This window comes from Marmota flaviventris, chromosome 2 (genome assembly GCF_047511675.1).
Source record: "Marmota flaviventris isolate mMarFla1 chromosome 2, mMarFla1.hap1, whole genome shotgun sequence".
Classification (NCBI taxonomy): domain Eukaryota; kingdom Metazoa; phylum Chordata; class Mammalia; order Rodentia; family Sciuridae; genus Marmota; species Marmota flaviventris.
In genome coordinates this window covers 179,258,122-179,281,140 of record NC_092499.1, presented here as the reverse complement: position 1 = coordinate 179,281,140, position 23,019 = coordinate 179,258,122, and the positions used below count along the sequence as shown (strand labels likewise).

The 23,019-nt window shown below is 59.6% G+C and overlaps 1 protein-coding gene across 2 annotated transcripts; it reads right to left on the bottom strand.

Moving 5' to 3' along the window:
• Window positions 1-2,095: 2,095 nt before the first annotated feature.
• On the bottom strand, window positions 2,096-21,500 carry LOC114100386 (BPI fold-containing family B member 4-like). 2 transcript variants are annotated; one of them, XM_027945071.2, is made up of 17 exons: window positions 21,419-21,500; window positions 19,729-19,851; window positions 18,228-18,444; window positions 16,311-16,415; window positions 15,370-15,501; window positions 14,579-14,663; window positions 14,425-14,488; window positions 13,969-14,054; window positions 12,540-12,722; window positions 10,806-10,859; window positions 9,829-9,978; window positions 8,984-9,051; window positions 8,743-8,788; window positions 8,449-8,598; window positions 6,844-6,907; window positions 2,990-3,069; window positions 2,096-2,220 (listed from the first exon to the last, which is right to left on the bottom strand). In XM_027945071.2, the coding sequence occupies exons 2-17, from the start codon at window positions 19,835-19,837 to the stop codon at window positions 2,191-2,193; spliced, it is 1,623 nt and encodes a 540-aa protein (XP_027800872.2). In that variant the 5' UTR covers window positions 19,838-19,851; window positions 21,419-21,500; the 3' UTR covers window positions 2,096-2,190. The 2 variants fall into 2 exon arrangements, with proteins under 2 accessions (XP_027800872.2, XP_027800873.2); XM_027945072.2 differs by lacking the exon at window positions 8,449-8,598.
• Between the last annotated feature and the right edge of the window lie 1,519 nt (window positions 21,501-23,019).

The window sequence follows — 23,019 nt, the reverse complement described above, 5'->3', positions numbered from 1 at the left end:
AGAGGTGAGGCAAGAACCTCACCCCCCCACCGGTGCATAGGCCTATCCACAAGTATAGCTGTATGCTGGACCGGTAGTCAGTGACGGGTATGATCCAATTGCAGTGGTATCAACCTAAGACAGGAGGCTGACGCCTAGAGGTCAGTTCATCCGATGACGGGTAAGAACCATATGTTGAATTGGACAACCTACCAGGCACGGTCCCTAAGCCACATTGCTTGTTGTTTAATTAATCAGAAGGGGGCAGATGCTGACAGCCATTGCCAAGTAGGAATGACGCATGGCAATTTCTTTGTCAGCCTACCCAATGTTGCTTAGAGGGAGGACTCTCCATTGTGGAAATGGGCTTGCCTTGGACCCAGGTCATTTGCAGTGACATTGCATGAATGTTTGAGAAAGGTGACCCTGCTCAAGGACCAGGGCGGATCCGGGTTTAGGGCGGTTCCAGGTTTAAGGTGTATCCTGCTGGGAACAGGGCGTATCCTGCTGCCTCAGGCGCCCGCTCCTTGAGTTGTATCCTGCTGCCTCAGGCGCCCGCTCCTTGAGTTCCCGTTGAGTTCTCGCGGGATTCAGAGAGTATTTGGGATGCAGAGCCTGGTGGAGGTGTGGATTTTCCTAGAACGTGCGTGTAGAGTGCCGGTGAGAGTTCGGGAATAAAGACTTGCTGTTTGAATCTACAAGGCTGTGAGTGGCTCGTGATTTTGTGCCCAGCCAGACTGTGGCAAAAGCCCAGTGCCTAACATTCAGTACCTGCCTCCTGCCTTCAGGGCCCACTGTTACTGGAAACATTGGATTCACTGCTGCTTTGTTTTGTAGGAATATTATTTTCCAGAACTCTCAGGGTGAGCCTGCCCACCTGGGAGTGGCGACCAGCCCGCATGCCCGCCTGGCACCTCAGTGCTCTCTGAAGATGAACGAGGCTGCCTGCAAGCTGTGAAGGGAGGTGCCTGATAAAGTCACTGGAGGCCTTCAAGGCCTTGAGGCCACCTCCTCCGGCCATTTTGTGCCCCTGACTAAACTAGGCCTGCAGCAAGCTGGGTGCTGAATCCGTGAGTTTTGCAAAAAGTGTATCATCCGCGAGGCGGGCGAATAGATGAGCTGGAAGACCAAGCCTCAAATCTGCCCCTGGCCCAGGCTATGCCCGGGGAACAGGCAGATGGTCAGAGGGTGGGAAGGGCTGTCGGAGGTGAGGAAAAGTGGAGTAGCCGGGTCCACGCTTGGGGGTCCACACTTAGGAGTCCACACTTGGGGGTCCACACTTGGGGGTCCACACACAGGCAGTCGTACTTTGTGGCTCTTCAAAGACACACTTTTAGCTAGTGGCCCTTCATGTCAAAACGTCAGCCATCGGACACTTAGGACCCCAAACAACACAGACAAACTCGCCACTGTGACCTGTGTGCCTGAGGTGTCACCTGAAGCAAAGCTGATGGGGACACACACGCTGCTTAGCAGGGTGACCCTTAACACTGGTGAAGGGGTACGCAGGGTCTCCAGTAGCCCTCTGGTGTAGTGGGCATCCCCAGGTACTGGGCGGGTGCTGGGTGTGACCTGGGTGGGTGGGGCTTCCCTGGGGAGGGGCTCCCAGGCTCCCTTGGGCTCACCATGGCTGCAGAGCCACCCTCGAACCCAAGACCTTCAGGGAGCTGTGGGGGGCTTTGTCCTTACTGCGGGTGTGACAGGTGGAGGGTGTGAGGACCTGTGCTGTCTGCTCTGCTCTGCGGGCCCCAGGCTTCCTGCTGCACCGGCCCCTGCCCTCTGCCTTTCCCTGCTCCCCACCTTCTGCCTGGGCCACTTGACGTCTCTGGGACCCTCCCGACGATGGCACATGGTCATGGCACACCCGTCCTGCACGACGGTCACCCCATCCGCTCAGGGCCTGGGCTTTGGAAACTCACAGGCTTTTCTTCGTTTTGGGAGGAAACTCCCTTTCCTTGAAGAGCTGAGAACAGAGCTCAGACCCCCCACCCCCAGGCCCCAGGAGCCAGGACCACGGGCTTCATTTAAATAGCTGGACACAGCCCCCCGCCTCCCAGAACCCCGTGGGTCAGCGAGCTCAGAAGCAGACTCCTCCTCCAGAAGGAAGCATCTTTATTGTACAGAGAAGTCCACGGTGATTCAGCCATTCTTGACCTGGAGGTCCTGAGCATGCGTGGTTGAGGGCAGGGACTGGTCCTGGGTCAGAACCGGCTACTCTGGAATGGTCAGCAGCAGGTAGTCCTGTGAACAGAGGCAGAGTTGCGCTCCCCATAAAACCCACTCTCCCTGAGGCTGTTCTAGAGAGGGACTGCACCCTGTCCCAAGGACACTCCAAGAAGGAAGAGTCAGGGACCAGCTGGACAAAGAGGATTGAGCAGAGGGGAAGGAGTCTCGGAGATGCTTGCGAGCAAGGAACAGACCAGATTGGGGGCTTTTCCTGAGATACATTGACTGGATGAGTGAATGGCAATGAAGGAATGAGGGGCCATCAGGCCTGCCGTGCAAAGATGTGTAGGTTGTGCACTGCTCAACTCCTGGTGGCATTGGTCATGTAAACTATAGCCCTGTTCTGGGGACACCTGAGTTCTAGGGAGGTGGGTAGTCCGGGCTAAGGTAACAATAGGCTTTGAGTTCAGATGAGCCCCTTGGACTCCAGCTCTGCTGTGCTGGGCAAGTTTTCTCATTTTCTCTGCCTCTCTGAGCCTTTAGTTCCCTCCGTGATAAAAATGACTTTATGGAGCTGATTGTGAGAGTCCTGCATGTGTGGAAGGTGTTGAGCTTGTGAGCCCTGTGGTCTGGCTTCCTGAAGGTCTCTGTAGGTCTGGGGAGCCTCGCTCTCCTCATCTGTAATGGGGCCTGGCGTCCAGGACAGCTGTGAGAGGTGATTAAGGAAAGGGGGACAAAGGGCTGGGTCCACGCAGGCGCATCTTCCAACTGAGCCTCCGCCTCTGCGGGTGAGCGGGAGCCTCTGCCCCCCACCTCCCCTGCAAGGGGCTCCCTCTGCACCTACCTCGGAGAGGTCCATGTGGGCCTGGTTGAAGGAGAGGCCCTTGACGTTGGGCAGCAGGAGGCTGTGTCCTCTGAGCTGCGCTGCAAGAGGGGAGCTGGGGGTGAGCGGGGCCAGGCCAGAGGACCCTTCCTGCTCCCCTGGGAAGGCTCTGGAAAATGACCTTCCACAAGACAGCTCCCTGGGAAAACGTTACCCAACCTTAACGCTGGCCCTGAGGGGAGAGCCAACCTCCTGCCCTGTCCCCAGCCTCTCCACCAAACCAAACATTTACCCTCCCAACCCCAACGGGGCCTGTAGGGAGGGGGCAGTACTGAACCCCGGCCCTGGGCTTTGACCTTCCCCATGGCAGATGGTCCCTGGAAGGAGAGGAGCACAGAGTGAGGCTCTAATCGCAGAGGAAGGACGGTAAGCAGTGGATTCCGAGTTGTGAGCTCTTCCCGTGACTTCCTACCACTGCCTTCCCGAGTTCAAATTTCAACCAGCACAACTAGGTCCCCGAGTGTCCCAGCAGCTCTGCCCGCAGGCTCCAGTGAGTAATTCACCCTCATGGTAAACTGTAAAACCCAGCCTCCTTCTATAACCTGGGGCCACCTCCACACCAGAAAATGAGCCTCCCCTGCAGGATGGGTAGACTTGCTGCTCCAGGTTGGCCTCCGGCCTCTGTCATTGTGAGCCACACCCCCACCCCCCAACCTTCTGGGGATTGAACCCAGGGTCCTGGGGCACTCAGAGGCCCAAGATCTTCTGTTTAGCAGCACGTTAAGGAATGATCAATTTGTTGAGGCTTCTCAGGAGTCCTTCAGGAAGGCGCATTGTTCTTCAGCTGTGGGAAAACTGTGCTGGAAATACTGAGCTCCTAAAAAATGCTGAAATGTCAGTAGAAACAGAATGGCTCAAAAACAGGAATGGAAAAAAGTCGGAATAAACCGAAAATTCACCTGAAAACGCTAAAAATTGGATTCTGCTAATAAGATGATATCCATCAAATATATAAGTGTATTCACAAATACACTTACCTACCCAGAGTCCTTAAAGCAAGTTTTTGGTAAATGTGGAGAACTGGTCATTTTGCAATTTCAGTTTCTGTGAATTAGCTACTCGGCCAGTTGGTTTTTGCAAACTTCCTTAGACTTGAACTTGAGGCCTGGCTTGGGCTCCCAGACTCCTCTTCAGGGCTGAGCAGCCCTTAGCCAGCCCCACCCACACTGTCACCTGGCCCCAGGGAAGGAGAGTGTAACCCCCCCCCGCAACTGTGTCCTTCTGGCACAGACAGGTGGGGGTGGGATGGAGGAAGAGTGACAGGTGCGTGTCTTCCTTCTGTCCTCAGGCCATGCAGAGGCCTCTCCACAGTCCCTGGGCCCCAGCCTCCAGGCTGCCCAGGTTGGTCCTTTCCTTGTGTGGAGGCCAGATGGCCCTCCTGCCGATTCTCCTATTTGGGCTGCTTCTTGCAGGCAGCCCTCGGGGATTCCTCAGTGGCCTTGGCCCTGGCCTCCCGTTGCAGGGAGGCTGCAGTAGGAAGAGCACCCCTTTTCCCCAGCAGGCTGCGCCCCTGTTCACCTGGCACCTGGCTGCCTCTCTGGGTCTTCCCTTGCCACCCTCCTCTGCCCTCAATTAGTCCCCTTCTCAATACACATTTTATCACTTCATGCCCAGCTTCCCTGGCCCCGTAGGTCTCAGTCTGGCTGACATTGGAGCCCACCTGCTTCTTTACCCTGGGGTCCTAACAGGAGTCACAGCACAAGGACTCCTGTCGGGGAAGCCAGAAACCAGGGTTCTGGAATCAACTCTGCCAGAGACTTGCTATGTGACCTTGGGTCAGTCACTTAACCTCTCTGGACCTGGTGGGATGGTTCCATCTGAAAGATGAAGAGCCAGGGGGTGAGTAGATTTGGTCTGTTTATCCTACATGAGTGTCTTCAGGGCGTGAGGCACTGGGCAGAGTGCTGGATGCATGGGAGACCTGGGGGTTCTGCTCTCAGGCAGCTCACCCTCTGGTTGGGGCGCAGACACTTAAATCATCACATGGCGAATGGTGATGGCCCCGCTCACTGCAGGGGAGGCTGAGGCCGGGAGGCCGAGTTCATCTCTGTAGCACTGAGCCCCAGCTGCACTCGGTCTTCCCGGCTCACTTCCCCAGGATACCGCCGGTCACGGTGGCGAGTCCTGCGGCCCACGGGTGGAAGTTTGCACACTGGACAGGGACGCGGAGGCAGGCGGCACAGAGACCAGGCCAGACACATGTCACAGATCATTCCTGCCTTCTGTCCAGGAACGGGACTGACCTACGGGAACGGACCCACTTTCTGGTGGAAAATGAGCCACTGAACCAAGGAGGGGGCTGGGCTTGTATAGGCTGTGGGTGACTTAGCGAGCGGGTCACTCAGGAACTTGAGTCCTTGGGCTGGGGGTGGGTGGCCAGCACTTGGAGAGGGATCAGTGTTTTCTAGAGACTGTCACTGTTAGATACGACGAGACGCTTTCTCCGGCCGCGGCAGCACCGGGAGGGTTCCTCTTGGGAGAGGAGAAGGCCGTCAAGGTGGCCTCCCCACTTCCTCCCTCGGGTCTCACTGTCTTGGGTTTTAATTCTTATTTTTTCACATCACACAGGGGTTATTTATAAAGTAGTGACACAGACTTCTCCCGGGAGGGAGAGGAGGGCTACGGCTGGTGTCCTGGTGTCCCTAGGAGTGAGGGTGCCCTGCCCCTCTTAGGCTTCCTGGTCTTTCTTGGATCTCCTGCCTCCTCCCCTTGCCTCTCTCCTTCTGCGTGTGACCAGGCCCAGGAGGCGCCGGAGGGTGGCTAAAAGGTGAGGAGCAAATGGACTGGGGCAGGGTCAAGAGGAGTGTTCCCGCCGAAAGCCCAGGAGACATCAGCTAACAGACTTTTCAGCTTCCATAGGGAGGGACAATCCCTGGGACAGGTCACCTTGGCGACAGGTTGGAGCAGGGGCAGGTGGGGGAGGGCTCTGAGGCTCTGACAGTTCAGTCTCCCAGGGGCCCCCTGCAGCTTCCCGGCCCCAAACGGCCTTCCCCACTGCTGCCTGGACAGGCTTTCTTGCTTCACCCAGACCAGCCTTCCTCCCCGGGGCCTGCTTTTGGGGGAGCCCCAGGGAGACTGCGGAAGAGCTTGAATTTCTTCCTAGTATTATTAGTTACGAAAAAGACAAGCCCCCAGTGGCGAGGCCTGGGAGAAGGGAGTGAGAAAGAGCCAGACGCCGCCCACTCTCACCTCTCCCCAAAAAACCGTCTCCAGGTGCTGAGCACAGACCCCCGGCCCCAAGTTCAAATTCCCCACGTCCAACTGACCCGCTCACCAAGTCACCTCTCAGGATAGCCTAGACAAGCCCGGCTCCTCCTGAGAGCAGAGGCTCATTTTCCCGCAGGGAAGTGGCCCTTTGGAGGTGCAGTCTCTTCCCTGAGTAAAAGGCCGAGATGGCCCCTGACCCCTGATCCCTGATCCTGCGTCTGGCCCGTCTTTTCGTGCTAACAAGTGTCCGGCATTGGGGTGAAGATGAAGTGCAGCTCTCCGCATCTCTCAGGTCAGGATCCCTGCCCTGTGCGCGGTCACTGACGAGCCGCCCCTTCCCGTGGCCTCCCCGAGGCCCACCTGGTGCTCTGCCGGGCTGCCTCCCCCTCCCGAGCAGCCATGCCTGACTCCATTCCCAGCTGCCCTCACACAGCCACCCGGCAGGACAAGAGGGCACTTGCCCGTCACACCAGGTCCAGTGTCTGCCCTGCCGCCTGCCTTCCCTGAGATAGTTCTCAGCCCGCCTGGGGACAAGGCCCTTTGGACTTGTTTGGAGCTGCTCCAAGCCATGTGACCTGTGGCATGGCGGAGAGTCACATGGGGCTTACCGTTGTGATGGGGCAGGAACCTCCTCTTCAGGAACCCAGAGAGAGAAGCCCGCAGCTGCTCCTCCTGCAGCAGAACAAGGGGGACAGGAAGGTCACCTCCAGGAATGTCCCCTCGGCTGGGCTGGCAGATCCTGCCCACAGGGATGAAGGACCCAGTGCACAGATGCCCATGGGGACAACATGGAGATCGCACTTTTGAAGGACCTTGGAGCCAGCTGGCCAGACTGGTGAAGGGACTGGGGGACACGGAGGGCCCCAGAAAGAGACACCCTCACCCTGTGGACTCTCTGGGGGAGAAACTGGTTGGTCTGTGGAGCCCAGGGCCAAAGCCTCACAGGTGCCCACTGGGGACAATCGAGGGAGCTCTCTAAGGCTGAGAGGTGCCAGTAATGTCACACGGGGAGCTGCCACCCCCTGTCACTGGGGACGTGCTGAGGGGTCCCGATCAGGATGGTCCCAACCCAGGCGGACAGGTTGGGAAAGGCCCCTCCTCTTCATCGCCCTCCTCCTATCCCCTGGGAGGTGGTCACAGGAGGTAGGTGGTGTCTATGACGCGGGTGGCACGGACAGCCGTGGCTTGTCTGACCACATGCATGGCAGCCTGGTCTGAGGACTGCCCCTGGGGCGTCACAGAAGTCCCTGACCCAGGCACATGATCCTCGGGACCTCCAGCCCTGGGACTCTGTGAGGTAGAGATGGAGGGAGGAAGGTCCAAGGTGGCGCGGGTGGTGACATTTGTCGTGTTGGCCGGGGTTGTGCTCTGGCCTGGCTGGAGTTAAGGACGACGTGCCGAGAACTGTTTTCTCATCCCACGTTTCCTCACACTCAAAGCAAAGACTGAAGGGCTGTCCCCACTGGCCCGGGGGACACGGAGGAGGCTGAGAACGGAGCGTGCCCCTGGCCCTGCTTCTACACAGGCACCTGGCCCTGGGCCCTGGGCCCTGGAAGAGGCCCCCCCCTCCTCCCTTGTGAGCAGGGGGCTCAGGCCAGTCCCGTGCAGCGGGGAGCCCTGCGCGGCTGTCCCCAACATGCAGGGGATGAGGTGCCCGTGGAAAACCTGGCTCTGGACACCGCTCTTCCCCCACATCGGCTCCACTGAGAGGTCCCTTTAGTGCCACCTTCGAGCACACCCATAACTGACCGCTGCCCTCCAGTGCCACCAGCTCCTCACTCAAGGCCTCTCCAGTGCTGGGCTGCTCCTCCTGCCAGCCTTCTTCCTGGCTCCCGGCCTCCACCTGGCCCTCCAGTCTGAGCCTCCTCTACTTCGACACTCCCTTCCATAGCTCTTGGCTCACTCAGAGGACCGGCCACCCCTGCTGTGAGCCTGCCCCTGCCCCCTCTGTGACCTGCTTCACTGTCCCTGCGACAGCCACCTGTCCATCAGGCACGCCTGGCCAGAGGCCTGGGTCCACTTCTTCCCAACAGCCCCAGTCTTCCCACTTCTTCTCTGAGTCTCAGCTTGTCAGCGAGGCCTTCGCAGACCTTCCTTTTCAGTCTGACCCCAACCCATATGCCTGATCCCCTGTCCCCTCCCCCCTGTTGCCTGTGGCCTATGAGGTGCTCTACAATGTGCCCTACTGCGGCTCCTGGGGAGTGTGGCCTCACCCCTCTGACGCAGGCCTTCCACAGGGCAGGGACCTTCTCGCTGCTCCCCAACACATCCCTGAGCAGGGCCAGGCAGAGTCGGTGCTCGGTTGGTGTTGGCTCAGTGTGAGGAGGAGGGTAAGGGGCAAGTTGAAGCCCGGAGGCTTCTCCCTGCCACCCCAGTGGGAGAGGAGATGGGACAGGAAGCGAATGAGCCTTTCCACCCAGCTGCACCAGTGCCTTGGGACCTTGGGTTTGTCCAGCGCTGGGTCCTTTGAGACCACAGGGAGGCCAAGGCTATGGGAAGGGACTCACCTGCTTCTTGAGAACAGCCGGGTAAGGGCCCAGGGTGACCACGGCACTATCAGAGGAAAGAGGTTAGTCTCAGTTCAGGGCAGCTGTCGGGGCTGGCGGGGTGGACACAGAGCCCGTCCCTCCCCCCATGCTGACAGCAGGTGGGACTGTGCCCACAACCACACCCTCCCCCTCCACTCTTGCTGCCGGCTGTCTTTTTTTTTTTTTTTTTTCCAGAACATTCCAAACCAAACAATGTTACCTGTTTGGAGTGAACTGGAGTTTTAATTTCTGATTTGTGGAGGAAAATGCAGCCCTTGTCAGGAGTTTCTAGGAGGAATTGAGAGAATGAGGTTGGGAGGGGAGTGGGATTTGTATTCCAGGCGGGGAACCGTCCGCTCCTGTGCCAGCGTGGGCCCCGCCAGGGGAGAGGCCGGGACTGGCTGCCCAGGGGGGTGGGGGAGCCTTTGCAGTGACCGTCACTGTCTCCAGCACCTGGCTCTGGAAGCAGAGAGCCCTGGGCTGTGAGGAGGCCCCTCCAGATTCACCTTTCAAAAATGGACTTTTTGCACCAGCCAGACGAGGCCAGCTTCTGGGCCACGGAATCTTACAACAGGCTCCAGGGACCCCGAGGACTCACGGACCCCCGGCCCCTTATCTGAGGCACCAGGTCTGTTAAATGGGAAGTGGTCACCTCAGGGGAACAGAATCAAGAGACAACCAGGGGCTGTCTGTCCCCCAGGCCCCCGGGCTGCCCTCTCAGCCTGGCTGGCCCTGGGGCATGGAGGACCCGGCCTCTTCCTGGGCTCCTAATGCCTTGATGCCCAGGGAGACGGTGCAGGGACCTTGGTCACCCAGCAGGAGTGCAGAGCTGAGGGGCGGGGACACGACCCTTCAGTTCTGAGGACACCAGTGGGCAGCCCTGGGGGTGGACTCCGGGAGCAGGTGCTAGTGGGCTTCACGTCCTGGCAGTGGGCACGGTGGCCTGAGTGTGACTGAATGTCAACTGACGACACGGTGGTGAGATCTGCCCTGCCCTCCTGTTACCCTGCCCACGGTCAGCGGGCCCAGGACCCCCTGGAACAACCACCTTCGAGCCTCACTCACCCAGGAAATGGAGCTGGAGGTGTTGTTGGGCCCCAGCAGTACCAGGGAGCCCGGCTGGGTGACCGTAGCTGTGTGGCCGTTCAGATGGACAGTGGGAGGATCCGGAGTGTTGATGGTCAGTCCCACGCTCCCTCTGGACCCATCAGAAGCCTGAAGGAAGTTAGAGCAGAGACGGTGAAGCCGTGGCCGGGAGATGGTCCCTAGGCCTCAGCTCAGAGAATGGGAACAAGACCATCTTCGGAGGCAGGGCGTCTGGATTTTCATTCTAGCTCCGCAGCAGCTTGCTGTGAGACCTTGGGGACGTCGCTTACCCTCTCTGAACTTTTCAGATGTGGGATTACATCCTCTTTGTCCTGTTCATACTTAAACAAAGAACATAAATTATGGGCACCAGAGTCCTAGTCCTACCCCCTGTCAAGCTGTGTGACCTGAGGCAAGTTTCTTAATCTCTCTGTGCACCTACCCATAAAGCCAGGAGGGATTAAAGGAGCTTACTCAGTTCCCTCCCCTAAGTGCCGGGAGAACCCGCTCCTGGGAATGCTACACACTTGCCAGCACTTGTGGTCATTGTTATTGTCACTGCCCACTCAATGCCACATTCCAAAAGCCTTTGAAGAGGGCACTGAGCTTGGACTTGGGGGCCAGAGGCTGGTTTCAAATCCCGGTTCTGCCATGCGCTTCGCAATGTGAGGTGACAAGTGACTTCCCTGGTTGAGCCTCTGAAGGGGGGACCTGACCTGGTGGAGGGCTGCACACTGCCCTGCCCAGCGGGTGGGGCTCCTCAAGGTCAGGGTCACCTGTGCTGGCAGCACCTCAGGTGTGCATTTGCTGTCCCTCGTTTCCTCCCCAGGCCTGGGAGGCAGGTCAGGGATTTCTGGAGTCCCCGGCGGGGAGCCCTGGCCAGATGGAACCTGCCCAGCCCCGCCCCGTTCCAGAACCTTCCCTGACACTGGCCAGGGCGCTGGCAGTGCCCCTACCGTGGGCCCGGGCTCCAGCTCTCCCGGGGACAGCAGCTGGACCAGGTCAGCAGCCTGGAAAAAGGACAGAGTGTGTGTGCATGTCCTGCAGCCCCGGGGACGGGGACGCCGCCTGTGCTGTGGCCGGTCTCTGCAGGACAGGGGCCCCGCGCCCAGCGTCTCCGCAGGCTCCGTCTGGAAACTCAACTTCTCCTTGTTTCCACGGTTTTTCTCTCAGCTGATTCTGAGAATTCCTACACGGCGACATGGAGAGACCGTCACGTGGATCATGTCACTCAGCACGGGTTCCCGGACGACCTCCTGGGTCGCTTTGCCTTGTACAAGCCATAAATGGGGACACCCCCACCCAGGGGACTTTCCCACGCCACGTGGGAACACACTAATCGGGTGAACGTCAGAGTCACTTGGGAACCTGCTGGCCACATGCACTGCCTCCTGGTCCCACCTGAGGTGACACGGGTCCTCCTTAGCACACTCCATTCTGCCAGACCTGCTGTATGTGGCCAGACACCCACGTCAACGGCACTTTCCCTCCTATCACAAGTGGGGCTGCAAAGAGTACCCTGGCACATCGACCCCCGTCCACGGGCACAAGAACTTCTGCAGACAAGGGATCACGGGCTTCCACCTAACTGCCTCAGGGCTCCACACTTCTGTGGGACAGAGGGGACGGGGTGGGGGGCAGCAGGGCGAGGCAGGAGGCCTGGCTCTAGTCCAGATGTGACCTGCTGGGTGACCTTAGACACATCACTTGCCCTATCTGGGCCTTGGTTTGTACACACTATTTTACATAGTTTTTTTTTTTTTGTTTGTTTGTTTGTTTTGCATGAACCAGATTCATGCAAAAAAAAAAAAAGTGAAATTTTCCACTTTGCATATAAAACCTTATAAACACGTGTGTATATATAAAGTCAGAATGTGACCAGTGTTTTGGTGGGATTGGAAGAGGTCAAGAAGGTGCTTTCTGAGCAGGTGACGTTTGAACTGAGACCAACAGTGGAGAAAAGAGTGTTCCAGGCAGAGAACAGTAGGTGCAAAGGCCCTGAGGTAGGAACCAGTTCAGCCTGTGTGGCTGGAATGGTGGGGCTAGAGAGAGGGACAGGGGTCAGATGGCACAGCACCCTGAAGCTGCAGGAAGGAGACTTTATTCTGGGTGTAATGACCTGCGTCTGGGTGGATCCATCTGTGTTTCTTGCTCGTTTGATCCCCATCCACCCTGGGAACTGGCTTTTCTTGTGGACCTCTGAGTGTGTGCTTCCTTGCTCTGTCTAGGCCACTTCTCAGAGATATCGTCACACACTTGCGCTGTCCACGGTGGCCCTTTGGCTATCACCAGCCACTGGCTACCCCAGTGCCCTGCTTCTTTTAAATAAAATAAGCTGTTTGTGTACCAGGCTATTTCATTGTTCAGTGTCTAGTCCCCACGAGGCCCTGAGCTCTGCAGGGGCAGGGACGCCGTGCGCATGGGACCCGGGACATGGTAGGCCTTCAACAAACATTTGCCGCTAAGTGAGTGCTGCGGATGAAGAGGGGCAGTAAGGGCTGTGAGCAGCGACGTCTCCGGCGAGGGGCTTCTGTGCAGGGTTCTGAGGGTGACTTAGGAGTCCCCAGGTGAGCCCAGGGCACGGGCGACTTGTGTGGGCCCAGGACAGCACTTTGCCACTGGGCCTTAGTTTCTTCCTGTGAAACATAGAGCGGTGAAGGCCCTTCCGCCCCCACCCCTCGAGCACTCACTGCGGGGTCCTGGGGGGCCACGCGGACTTCCTTGCTCGCGTAGAGGCAGGACAGGATGTCGTTGTAGAGCTCCATCTGAAAGACCAGGTCCACCATGCTGCCTGGGGCTAATGGTGGGAGGGGTCGCGGGGCCAGGTGGTCAGGCCTTGGAGTCCTCTGGCCCGGGCCACAGGGGGTCACAAGCTTCAGAGAGAAGAAGGAAGGGGACATTGAGCGGAGCAGCTCCCGGCCGCAGCTGGCTGCCAAGGACCTGCCGGGCTCGCCCGGTGCTGGGCTCTGATCCCGGGGCCTGGCCCCTCACGTCCTCCTGGTTTGATTCCCACCCTTTTCTCTGTGCCTTTGTCAGAAGGACCCCGTGGGACCCAGGCAGATTCCGCATCCTGCCACCTCCTGTGTCCCAAGGAGCAGGGGACAGAAGTGGGGCAGACACCGCGGTTCCCCAGGTGGGGGGACCTCCCGGGTGGGAGTGTTGGGACAGAGCTGAGCCCCCCTCGCTGGCCAGGCAGCCCTGGGTGAGCTCCGGGGCCACGGGCCTCCTCCCCCTTCCTCCTCCTCCTCCTCTGCCTCCTCCTCCTCCTCCCTTCCTCCTCCCTTCCTCCTTCTCCCTTCCTCCTCCCTTCCTCCTCCTCCCTTCCTCCTCCTCCCCCTCCTCCCTTCCTCCTCCTCCTCCTCCTCCCTTCCTCCTCCTCCTCCCTTCCTCCTCCTCCTCCTCCCTTCCTCCTCCCTTCCTCCTCCTCCCCCTCCTCCCTTCCTCCTCCTCCCCCTCCTCCCTTCCTCCTCCTCCTCCTCCTCCCTTCCTCCTCCTCCTCCTCCCTTCCTCCTCCCTTCCTCCTCCTCCTCCTCCTCCCTTCCTCCTCCTCCTCCTCCCTTCCTCCTCCTCCTCCTCCCTTCCTCCTCCTCCTCCTCCTCCTCCTCCCTTCCTCCTCCTCCTCCTCCTCCCTTCCTCCTCCTCCTCCTCCCTTCCTCCTCCTCCTCCTCCTCCCTTCCTCCTCCTCCTCCCTTCCTCCTCCTCCTCCCTTCCTCCTCCTCCTCCTCCCTTCCTCCTCCTCCTCCTCCCTTCCTCCTCCTCCTCCTCCTCCTCCTCCTTCTCCTTCCTTCCTCCTCCTCCTCCCTTCCTCCTCCCTTCCTCCTCCTCCTCCTCCTCCCTTCCTCCTCCTCCTCCTCCTCCCTTCCTCCTCCTCCTCCTCCTCCCTTCCTCCTCCTCCTCCTCCCTTCCTCCTCCTCCTCCTCCTCCCTTCCTCCTCCTCCTCCTCCTTTCCTCCTCCTCCTCCTCCCTTCCTCCTCCTCCTCCTCCTCCCTTCCTCCTCCTCCTCCTCCCTTCCTCCTCCTTCCTCCCTCCTCCTCCTCTGCCTCCCATCTCCTTGACCCCCTTGTCCATCTCCCCTGGACCACTGGTCCCCAGAGGGTCTGCTGGCCGAGGGCCGCTCACCTGGACTCTCATCAGGATGGCCTCCTCCCTGAACTCCGTGGTGGTGACATAGTATTGGACGTCCTCTGGGCCCGAGATGGCCGGGGCTAGGTGGACACAGAACCAGGGCTCAGCCCACGGCAGGGGAGGGGTGGGGGCAGGAGGAAGGTCCCCCCGACCCCCAGCCTTGAGATGGCTGCGCTTGTGCATCTTAGAACAAAGTGAGCGGCAGCTTCGTGCAGGATTGTGGGTCACCCAGCGGCCCTGCTCTGTGGGCCCCTTGAATCAGACAGGGAAACAGGGGCTCAGAGGGTCAAGGACTGTCAAGGTCACCAGTGACATGGCCCCTTCCCCCCACTAGAAAGCAGGGTCCCTGCGGGAGGTCTGCCTTGTCCCAGTCGCATTCCCAGAGCCTAGAACAGTGCCTGGCGCCGGGCGGGGGAGTGGACGCCTCTGCCCTGAGCAGCAGTGACCTACGGAGGACGATGGTCAGTAGGTCTTCCAGCAGGGAGCTGAGCAGGGCTGTGGCCGGGGGACATACCTGGGGGACGACACGGGTCCTCCTGAGCATGGGGTCACGGTCGGCGTGCTCCCTTGGTGCGGGCAGGAGGCAGGGCAGAGGGCCACTCACCATCTTCTGCAGCAGGAAGGGCAGGGAGTGGTCCAGGACGCCGGCCACCAACTCCAGAGGTTTGTCCACCAGGAGGGCGTCTGTCCTAGGGGAAGGGGACAGCTGTGGGACCCGACACACCGTGCAAGGGCAGGCGTGGGTCAGAGAGGGGAGGCCGGGCTGGGCTGAGGGGCCCCTGCTGGCCTGGGTGGCTTGGCCTCTCCCTTCCCGGGTGCCGCCCTCCTGTCCTCTCTCCCCACTTTGCGGTCTGCTCGTCCCCCCCCTTTCTCCTGCCGACTCTACTTTCTCCTGATTCTCTTCCCTTCTCTCTTTGGTAGGGTCCATGGCACAGAGATCTAGCTGGCCGCAGAGGCCACGGAAGGCGTCCCGGAGGACGTTCTGCACGGGGTGCGTCCCCATGAGATCGACAGGCAGCGTCACCTCCTGCGGCAGCTCCTGCGCTGGGTGGGCCTTGGCTGACCCCTCCCCATGCCGCCCTGCTGGCGGGTGGCGGGGGCACCTCATTTTCTGGTGGGGAACCCGAGGCCAGGAGCGGGGCAGCCTGGGCAGGTCCTCCTTGTAGGAAGGGACCAGGCGGAGGGCTGAGCCTGCCCGAGGTGGCGGCTCTCAGCCATGACATCCAGTGTGGAGGCAGGAGATGGGGACAGGTGGCCTGTCAGCCTGCGGCCTTGGAGATGACCCTGTCGCCCATGCCCTGGGCACTCTAGACCCTAGGGAGAGGCAGCAGTCCCAGCCCTGGGTCTCCGAGGTCGGTCAGCTCAGGAGGAGTGGGCCCGGGCTCTGCCACTCACTGCCCCAGGATCTCCACGCTCAGGCTCCCAGGAGGGGTGTGGCACTCCTCCAAGGCCACCGTGGTCCTGTTCCCCATCTGCTCCAGCCGCACCCCCATGCGAATGTTCTTGATGACTTTGAGCCGCAGGATCCTGGAGGGACGGTGTGTGGGACAGGCTCTAACCGGGCCCGAGGTCGAGGCAGGACGTCACAGCCAGCCCCACGGTTGCCCCGAGGACTCAGATTGAAAATCAGGAGAGCTCCTTAAAACAGGGACAACTGGGGGACCTGACGGCACCCTCACGGGGGACCCACACTTGGAGCTGAGGGTGGCCTTGGGGTGGGCCTCAGGCTCCCCTGCTTGCTACAGCCCCCACCAGGACGATGGTCACTCAGCACGTTGACAGCGCCACCCGACAAGGGGAAGGAAGATATTTTACAAGGAAAAGGGGGGGTGGACGTGTAGCTGAAGGGCATCCATGAGTTTTCCCACTTCCTGGGCAAACAGTGGTCCACGGGCTGCTCTGTGGCATTTCTGAGTTTTGCAGATGAATACTCAGTACCGCTTAGTGCAGGGGGCCCCGTGCCCATTTCACAGATGAGGAAACCGAGGCCAGGGAGCAGACCTGCCTGGTCAGTTGCCTAGCCCAGGAGTGCCAGCCTCCAGGTGAGTGCGTATCAGACCCTCCTCAGGCCACGCTATTAGTGCCCCGAGCTTCCCAGGTGCCCAGAGGGGGTGTGTGTCCCCCAGCATGGAGTCAGAAGGCTGGATGACTCGCTGTGTGATCCAGGCAAGTCCCTTTCCCACTCTGTGCTTCATTTTTCCCACCAGCAAAATGGCTTTCAAACGTGCACGGATAGAAAGGACTATCAGGGTCCTTGTGGTGACACGTGGCCTGTGGCTTTGGCTGGCGTCCTGGCAGTGCAGGTCTGGGTGGTGAGGAAGCCCACGTGTACTTACTCCTGGAGCGAGAGGTACAGTTTGCAGCGCAGCGTGACCTGCAGCAGGCTGTCGCTTAGGATTTGCAGGGTGACCTCGGGTCCTTTGGCATCTTCTATGACCAACCTGGAGAGGCATGGGGTGCTGTGTGGCTTGTGGGGGTGTGTATCTGAATGGGTGGGAAAAGGGGCAGACCCCAGGAGAAGCTGGGGTGACCGTTGGGACAAACCCTCCCGGTGACCCCAGCCTGGCTGTGGAACACCGGGCTCTAATCGCAGTCTCCAAGCCCTGAAGACGGGACAAGCCCCTTCCCTTGTCTGGGCCTCAGTGTCCACCTCTGTGAAATGGGGAGGAGACGGTGGAGGAGCCGTCTTGTCATGCTTCACCTGTCTGAACTCAAATACGGGCCTCTGGGCCGGGGACAAGGCTTGGGGTAGAGCATTTGCCTGGCATATGCAAGGCCCTGGGTTCGGTCCCCAGCCTCGATAAAACAAAACAAACAAACAGCCACACAAAATCAGAAAACAAGAACACGAAGGCAGGCTCTGGCAAAGAAGAGCAAAGAGAGTCCGGCAGCAGCAAGTTCAAACGGGAGGAAACCCTGGCCTCCAGCAGGGAACTTTCTGGAAGGTTCCAGAATGCCTTGGAACCCCTGTAGCTTTCCTGCGCTCTCCCAAGCCATGCCCTGGCGGGGCGGGCAGGAGAGGTACTGGGAATGCACAGGCCAGGGTGACCGCAGCCGACCCGGGCCTTGGCCAGGCTGGGCCCCCGTGGGCCGCACCTCCTCCCATCAGCAGTGCCCTGGCCTTTCACCCCACCCCACCCCCCCGAAAACGTCCTCTGAGTCGTCTGCTGTCTTAGGGTTTGGCCTGCTGTCCCGAGGCGCTCATGCTGGGGACGGATGTGGCGGGAGCCCCACCGGGGGAGCCCTGCCCTGTGCGCTGGCACTTGTCTCACGGGTCCCCATGTCCGTCCTTAATTCTCTGCCTCATTTGTTTTCAGAGCCAAGCAAGGGACATAGTGAGTGGTGGGGCAGCTGGGGACGGACTCAGGGCCATGACCTTACACCCGTGGTCATCCTGGAGGGACCAACCAGGTGGCCCAGAGTTCTGCTTTAAGGAGAATCAGTGTCATGGGCTGAATTATGTCCCTGGCTCCCAAATTCGTATGTTGAAGTCCTAATCCCTAGAGCCTCAGAATGTGACCTTATTGGGAAACAAGGTCATTGCAGACGTGATCCGTCATCCCAGGCTGTCCTGGAGTCGTATAGGCCCCTAATCCACATGACGGTGTCCTGGGGTAGGGGGATTCTGGACACGCAGAGCAGGGAGGGGTGGAGTTCCTACACCCAGCACCAGAGGGCGCCCTAGGTGACAGCAGCCGAGGAGCCAGCCCACAAGGGGCGGCGACCCCACACTGTACCTGGGCCTGATTTCTAGGCAGACAGTGAGACAGTTTAGGTGACTCAGCTTGGGGCACTTTGACAAACAGACATAATTGGACAAGTCAGATTTTTAGAAAAATCCTCTATTTTTTCCCCTTTGCTCTTGGCGGGGTGGGTCTGAGCCAGGGCCTGGTGCGGGCCCCATGCGGGCCCTGAGCCACACTCCTGGCCCAGAGAGTCTCGACTGCTACATGGAGTCAATTTATTTAAAATATCTTTCAAGACATGACACAGGTTTGTAGAGAAAGGGGATAGGGCGGCCGCGCTGCGGGGCTCCGAGCCTGGCTCAGACCCCACTCCTGCCTTCCCAGGGGGTTTCAGCGGCTTGGAGGGACAGAAGGACACCCTTGCTTTGTGCTCGAGGCTGCAGAGGCCACAGAGACACCCGGCTGCCCCCCTTGTCTCCGCTGGATAGGCGAGAACGTGGTCTGGGGTTGGGGACGCAGGCCCTGTCTCCGGGGCAGGAAAGGCCACAGCAGCCTCAGGCCACTCACCCGGCGGCCTGGAACAGGTCCGACAGCAGAGGGAGGCTCTTCCCCGAGAGCAGGTCCCCGACCAGCGACAGGTCCAGCCCGCTGCTCTTCTTGGACAGGCTTTTGCTGACAAAGGGCAGGTGGTCCAGGACAGTCGCGCCTTCCCTCGGGGTCCCTGTCACAGGCACCCTGACTACGCGGCTCAGGACCTGGTGCTCTGCAAACAGGTCTGAAATGTCTGTAGACACGGCCTCCTCAGCCTGGGCCTTCCCCCTCACTCGTTCACCAGCCCCCCACCCCACCCCCCCGTCACCCAGGCTGCACCTGAAAGCCTGGGCCCCAGCCATCCTCCTGCCTCTGCCTCCTGAGGAGCGGGACTCCAGGTGTGTCCCCACTGCCCGTGGCTGACAGGCCCTTATGAAGCACTTCTCAGCAGGGCTCTGGGGACAGCAGCACCCTGGTTCTGACCCCACGGAGTTTACACTCTAGTCAGGGAGACGACAACAACCCAGCGCTCAGAGCAGTGAGCAAAGAAATTTTTAGCATCAATTAAGTGCTACAGACTAAAAGGGAGCAGATGAAGCCTGACAGACTGAGGGCCTGTTTGGGACAGAGGGATTAGAAAGGGCCTCGCTGAGGAGGTGACCTTTGAACTGAGGCCTGAAGGAAGTGAGGAGCCCACTGTTGACCATCTGGGGAAGAACGACATAGGCAACGGTGTGTGCAAAGGCCCTGAGGTGGTTATGAGCCTGGTGGGTTTGTGAAACAGAAAGATGGGCGGGTGGCAGGGGTGGGATGGGGGGGGGCACAAGTGGCTCACAGCCAACGGGGAGGGAGCCACACAGAGGGACCGGGCGACAGGTGCAATGTTATACTTGGATGGGGCCATAGAAGAGGCTCCACCAAAGGACTGGGGAGCCCAAAGGAGGGAGAGTCCTGCTGGGAGGATCAGGAGGGATTTCCAGAGGAGGCGCAGGAAGAGCTTTGCCTTCTCAGAGGGTCCGAGTTCTCCGTGAGGAGCGGGCAGCCGTTTTGGCAGAAGGGTCGCGTAAAGAAAGGAAGGAGACGGAGGTCATGGAGAGGAGGGGAGAGCTGGGAGTTGCGGGACTTTGACTGCGAGGACCAGGAGCTTAGAAATGCTTTCGAAAAGCCAGGCGCCGGGCGCACACCTGTAATCCCAACGGCTCGGGAGGCTGAGGCCAGAGGATCACCAGTTCAAAGCCAGCCTCAGCAACAGCAAGGCACTAAGCCACTCAGTGAGACCTTGTCTCTAAATAAAATACAAACTAGGGCTGGGGATGGGGCTCAGGGGTCGAGGGCCCCTGGGTTCAATCCCTGGTACCAAAAACAAACAAAAAGTGCTCTTTAGGGCATTGGGGAGCCACACCAAGTGACAGAGCAGGAGAGAGACAGGTCAGTCCCCGGGACCGGCAGGTGAGTCCCATGGCTGGTGGGGAGAAGCTGGGGGGGTGCGGCCCCCTCTCCTGACCCCCGCCTCCCGCCACGCACCCCCCACATTCACCTGTCTGCAGCTGACCCTTGCTGACCCGCAGGTAGAGTGGGCTGTGGGCCTTGCCCTGGGCGGGGGGCGGCAGTGCCCAGCACAGCAGGGACGCCCAGAGCAGCCGCATCCTCCTGTCCAGATCTGTGGACGCAGAGCGTGAGAACGTCCAGGTCCCAGCCGGGGACTGGCTGCCCTTTTCCCGGCTCTGCCTCCCCCACCCGTCCTCCCAGCCCCCTGCCTGCCCAGCTCCCATCCGCGGGTCCTGGAACACAGCCACCACAGCTCTGGCCTGGGCCCTTCCCCTCCTGCAGGCCGGCTTCAAAGTCCGGCTCTGACATTCCCGTCTGTCTGGCCTGCCCAGGTCCCTTGACTCCTCTCTGCCTCAGTTTTCTCATATGAAAAATGGGGACGATCGCGGGTTGATGACAATGTGCAGCAAGCACACAGTGGGCGCCCACAGCTGCCAGCGTGGCGGCCCGTGGTGAGGGGTCCACGGGCCCAGGGCTCCCTTCACAGCTGGATGCTTCTGGATTGTGAGGAAACCAGGGGTGGGGTCCTGATGGAGGTGACCGTGGCTGATGGGGCAGGAGCCAAGTAGCAGGGAAATCATTCAGGTTTGTGAATCAGCATTTGTACCAGTGCCAACCAGCAGGCCCTCAGCCCTCCCCAGTTGGCCAAAAGGAGCAGCCGGGCCCCCGGAGGCCGCAGGCAGGAGGACACCACCAGGAAGCCAAGCTCTGGAGCGACACGCAGCCCAGTGAATGCGGCATCTCCAGGCAGACGTCACGGTGAGCAGGGACCTCGGAGGAGGTGCACGGAGGGCCCCAGATGGCTGAGCCACTCGCGAGTGCCTGGAACAGCTCTAGGACCCAGCCGGCTGCTCCTTGGGGGACCTCGCTCAGCGTGTGCATGGCCCCGGGTTCAGTCTCCAGGACCCCAACAAACACAAGCAAACCCACAACTCGGTGATGAAATTGGGTAGTAGAATTAATATGCAAATCTTGGTCTGTGAAGTTTGTGGCTGTGGCATTGACTCTCCTATTTGGTTTCCAGGATGATTTTTTTTTTTTTTTTTTTTTTTTTGTGGTGCTGGGGATCGAACCCAGCGTCTCTCACATGCTGGATGCTGGGCAAGTGCTCTACCACTGAGCCACACCGTGACACCTGCAGCCCTTTTAAAAATTTTTATTTTGAGGCAGGCCCTTGCTAAGTTGCCGAGGCTGGCCTCGAACTTGCAATCCTCCTGCCTCAGCCTCCCGAGTTGCTGCACAGGCTTCCGGACTGATCTTAAACTCAGCCACTGTTCATTCTGCCAGCCAGCGTTGAGTTGGTCTCCGTCAGGCCCTTTTCTCTGTCAGTTCACCACTCCCTGGCCTTGGCCCTGCACACCCCACGCCCAGCCCGCCCCAGCTCTCCTCCTGAGGCATCCACACCTGTCCTGGCCTCTTGAGTCCTCACTGGGTGCCAAGAACTCTATAGGCTTCATCAAATCATTATGTCCTCATCAAGATGGGATCACTGACGCCCAGACCTATTTTACAGATGAGGAAACTGAGGCTGAGAAAGGAGCAATGGCTTGCTCCTGGGGACAGAGTAAGAGGCAGAGCTGGGACTGAACCTGGCTCTCCTGGCACTAAGAAGCCATGCACCATTTCACCAGGTCTCAGCCTTGTTGGGGAGACGCCCGCGTTGGCCTCCTCCTCCTTACCTCTCCCCGAGTGTAGCCTCCCAGGATCCAGGTCTCGGCCTCTGCCTCCAGCTTCCCGACAACTTTTATAACTGAGCTCTGAAGTGGGGGGTGGGCATGTGGACAGGAAGTCCAGCCCCTGGCCAGGCCCTGCCCTTCAGAGGAGCTGTTGAGGGGAGGGAGGGTCCTCCTGGCACTGGGTGACAAGGGGCTTCTTGCCAAAACTGATAGGACCTGGCATGGAGGACAGGGGCAGGCTCTGGGCCCCGGGGCCAGCAGCCCCCAGGAGGAAGTGGGCGGGCCGTGCGGTTTGGGACGTGGGCCACTTCCCTTTGGATCAACATCAGAGAAACAGGGCCAGGGCTGCAGCCCTCCCAGGACAGAGTCATGGAACCCGAGGAGTGAGGAAGCGGGGTGCAGCAGGGATAGGAGAGCAGGTGGGGCGCAGAGGTGGGGCTGAGGGGCGCCGGTGACCAGCAGCGGGCCTCCCCAAGCCTTTTCCGCGTCTGTTGTTCAAGCTACAATTTTCACTCTGATTCCCAAGGACATGTCTCTGGGTTCAGTCTGCCTCTGATGTCCAGGGGCTGTGTGACTGTGGGCAGGCGACCTTCCTTCCGAGACCCCCTTCTCCTCCCCGGGTAATGCACATAGTGAATCTACCTGTGTCCCCTGGGGACGGCGAGGTTCCTGGAGGGAGGTCACGAGGCTATCACTGCGGGGCCTGGCACATGGGAATGGTTAAAAAATGGCTTCACTCCCACTTTACAGATGAGGAAACTGAGACATGTTCCAGGTCGTGCAGCATGTCTGAGGTCAAGCTGGGGTTTGTGACCGGGGATTTGGTGTTCCTGCGTCTGACAGCCCCAGGACTCTGCCAGAGCCTCTGATGTGGGGACACTGGCGCCCCCTGCTGACCATCACGGCTGGTGGTGCAGTCCCCAACGGCAGAGGTGTGTAGGCGGCTGGTAGGTGTCCCCTGGGATCAATTCCTTGTTCTTTCTCAACCCAGGGATGTAGCCAGGGCAGGCGGTGGACTCCTGGAGGCACCGAGGATAGAGGGGCTGAGGTGGAAGGCCGGGTCCTGGAGGACAGCGACGGCCACACGAGGTCCACGTTAGCTGGTTCTTTGGCTAATAGCAAAGGCAATGGCTAAGCTTAGTGTGACTCAGCGCGTCTGCTGGATGGAATCTTGTTCTAGAATCTCAGAGGCCTAAAGTCACGGGCTTTTGGGTTGGAGGATGCTCTAAGAGTTGATGAGTCCCCTGATTTCTGTCGACTGGGTCTCAACATCACCGTCAGGAGGTGTCTTGCCGCCTGAGAAGGGCCCCCAGGGGACCTGCCTCCTCTGAGTCCCTGGGGAGCGTTCCCAGGATGCTCAGGGAAGTGCCTCTTTCAAATCTCACCTCTAAAGAAAAGAGGAGGGAAGGATTCCTTAGAGCCCCAAAGGGCTTTCTGCTGCCCCAATGTCTTCAGAGAGAGGGAGGTTTCCCGGGAGTCTCTTCCATGCGGAGAACCCCTGGGAAGGACGCAGAAGGTACAGGGCCCAGCTACTGATTCCCTCTGAACCTCAGTTTGTTGATGTGTAAGATGGGAATGTAAACCCCCAGGAAGCTGGGAACCCA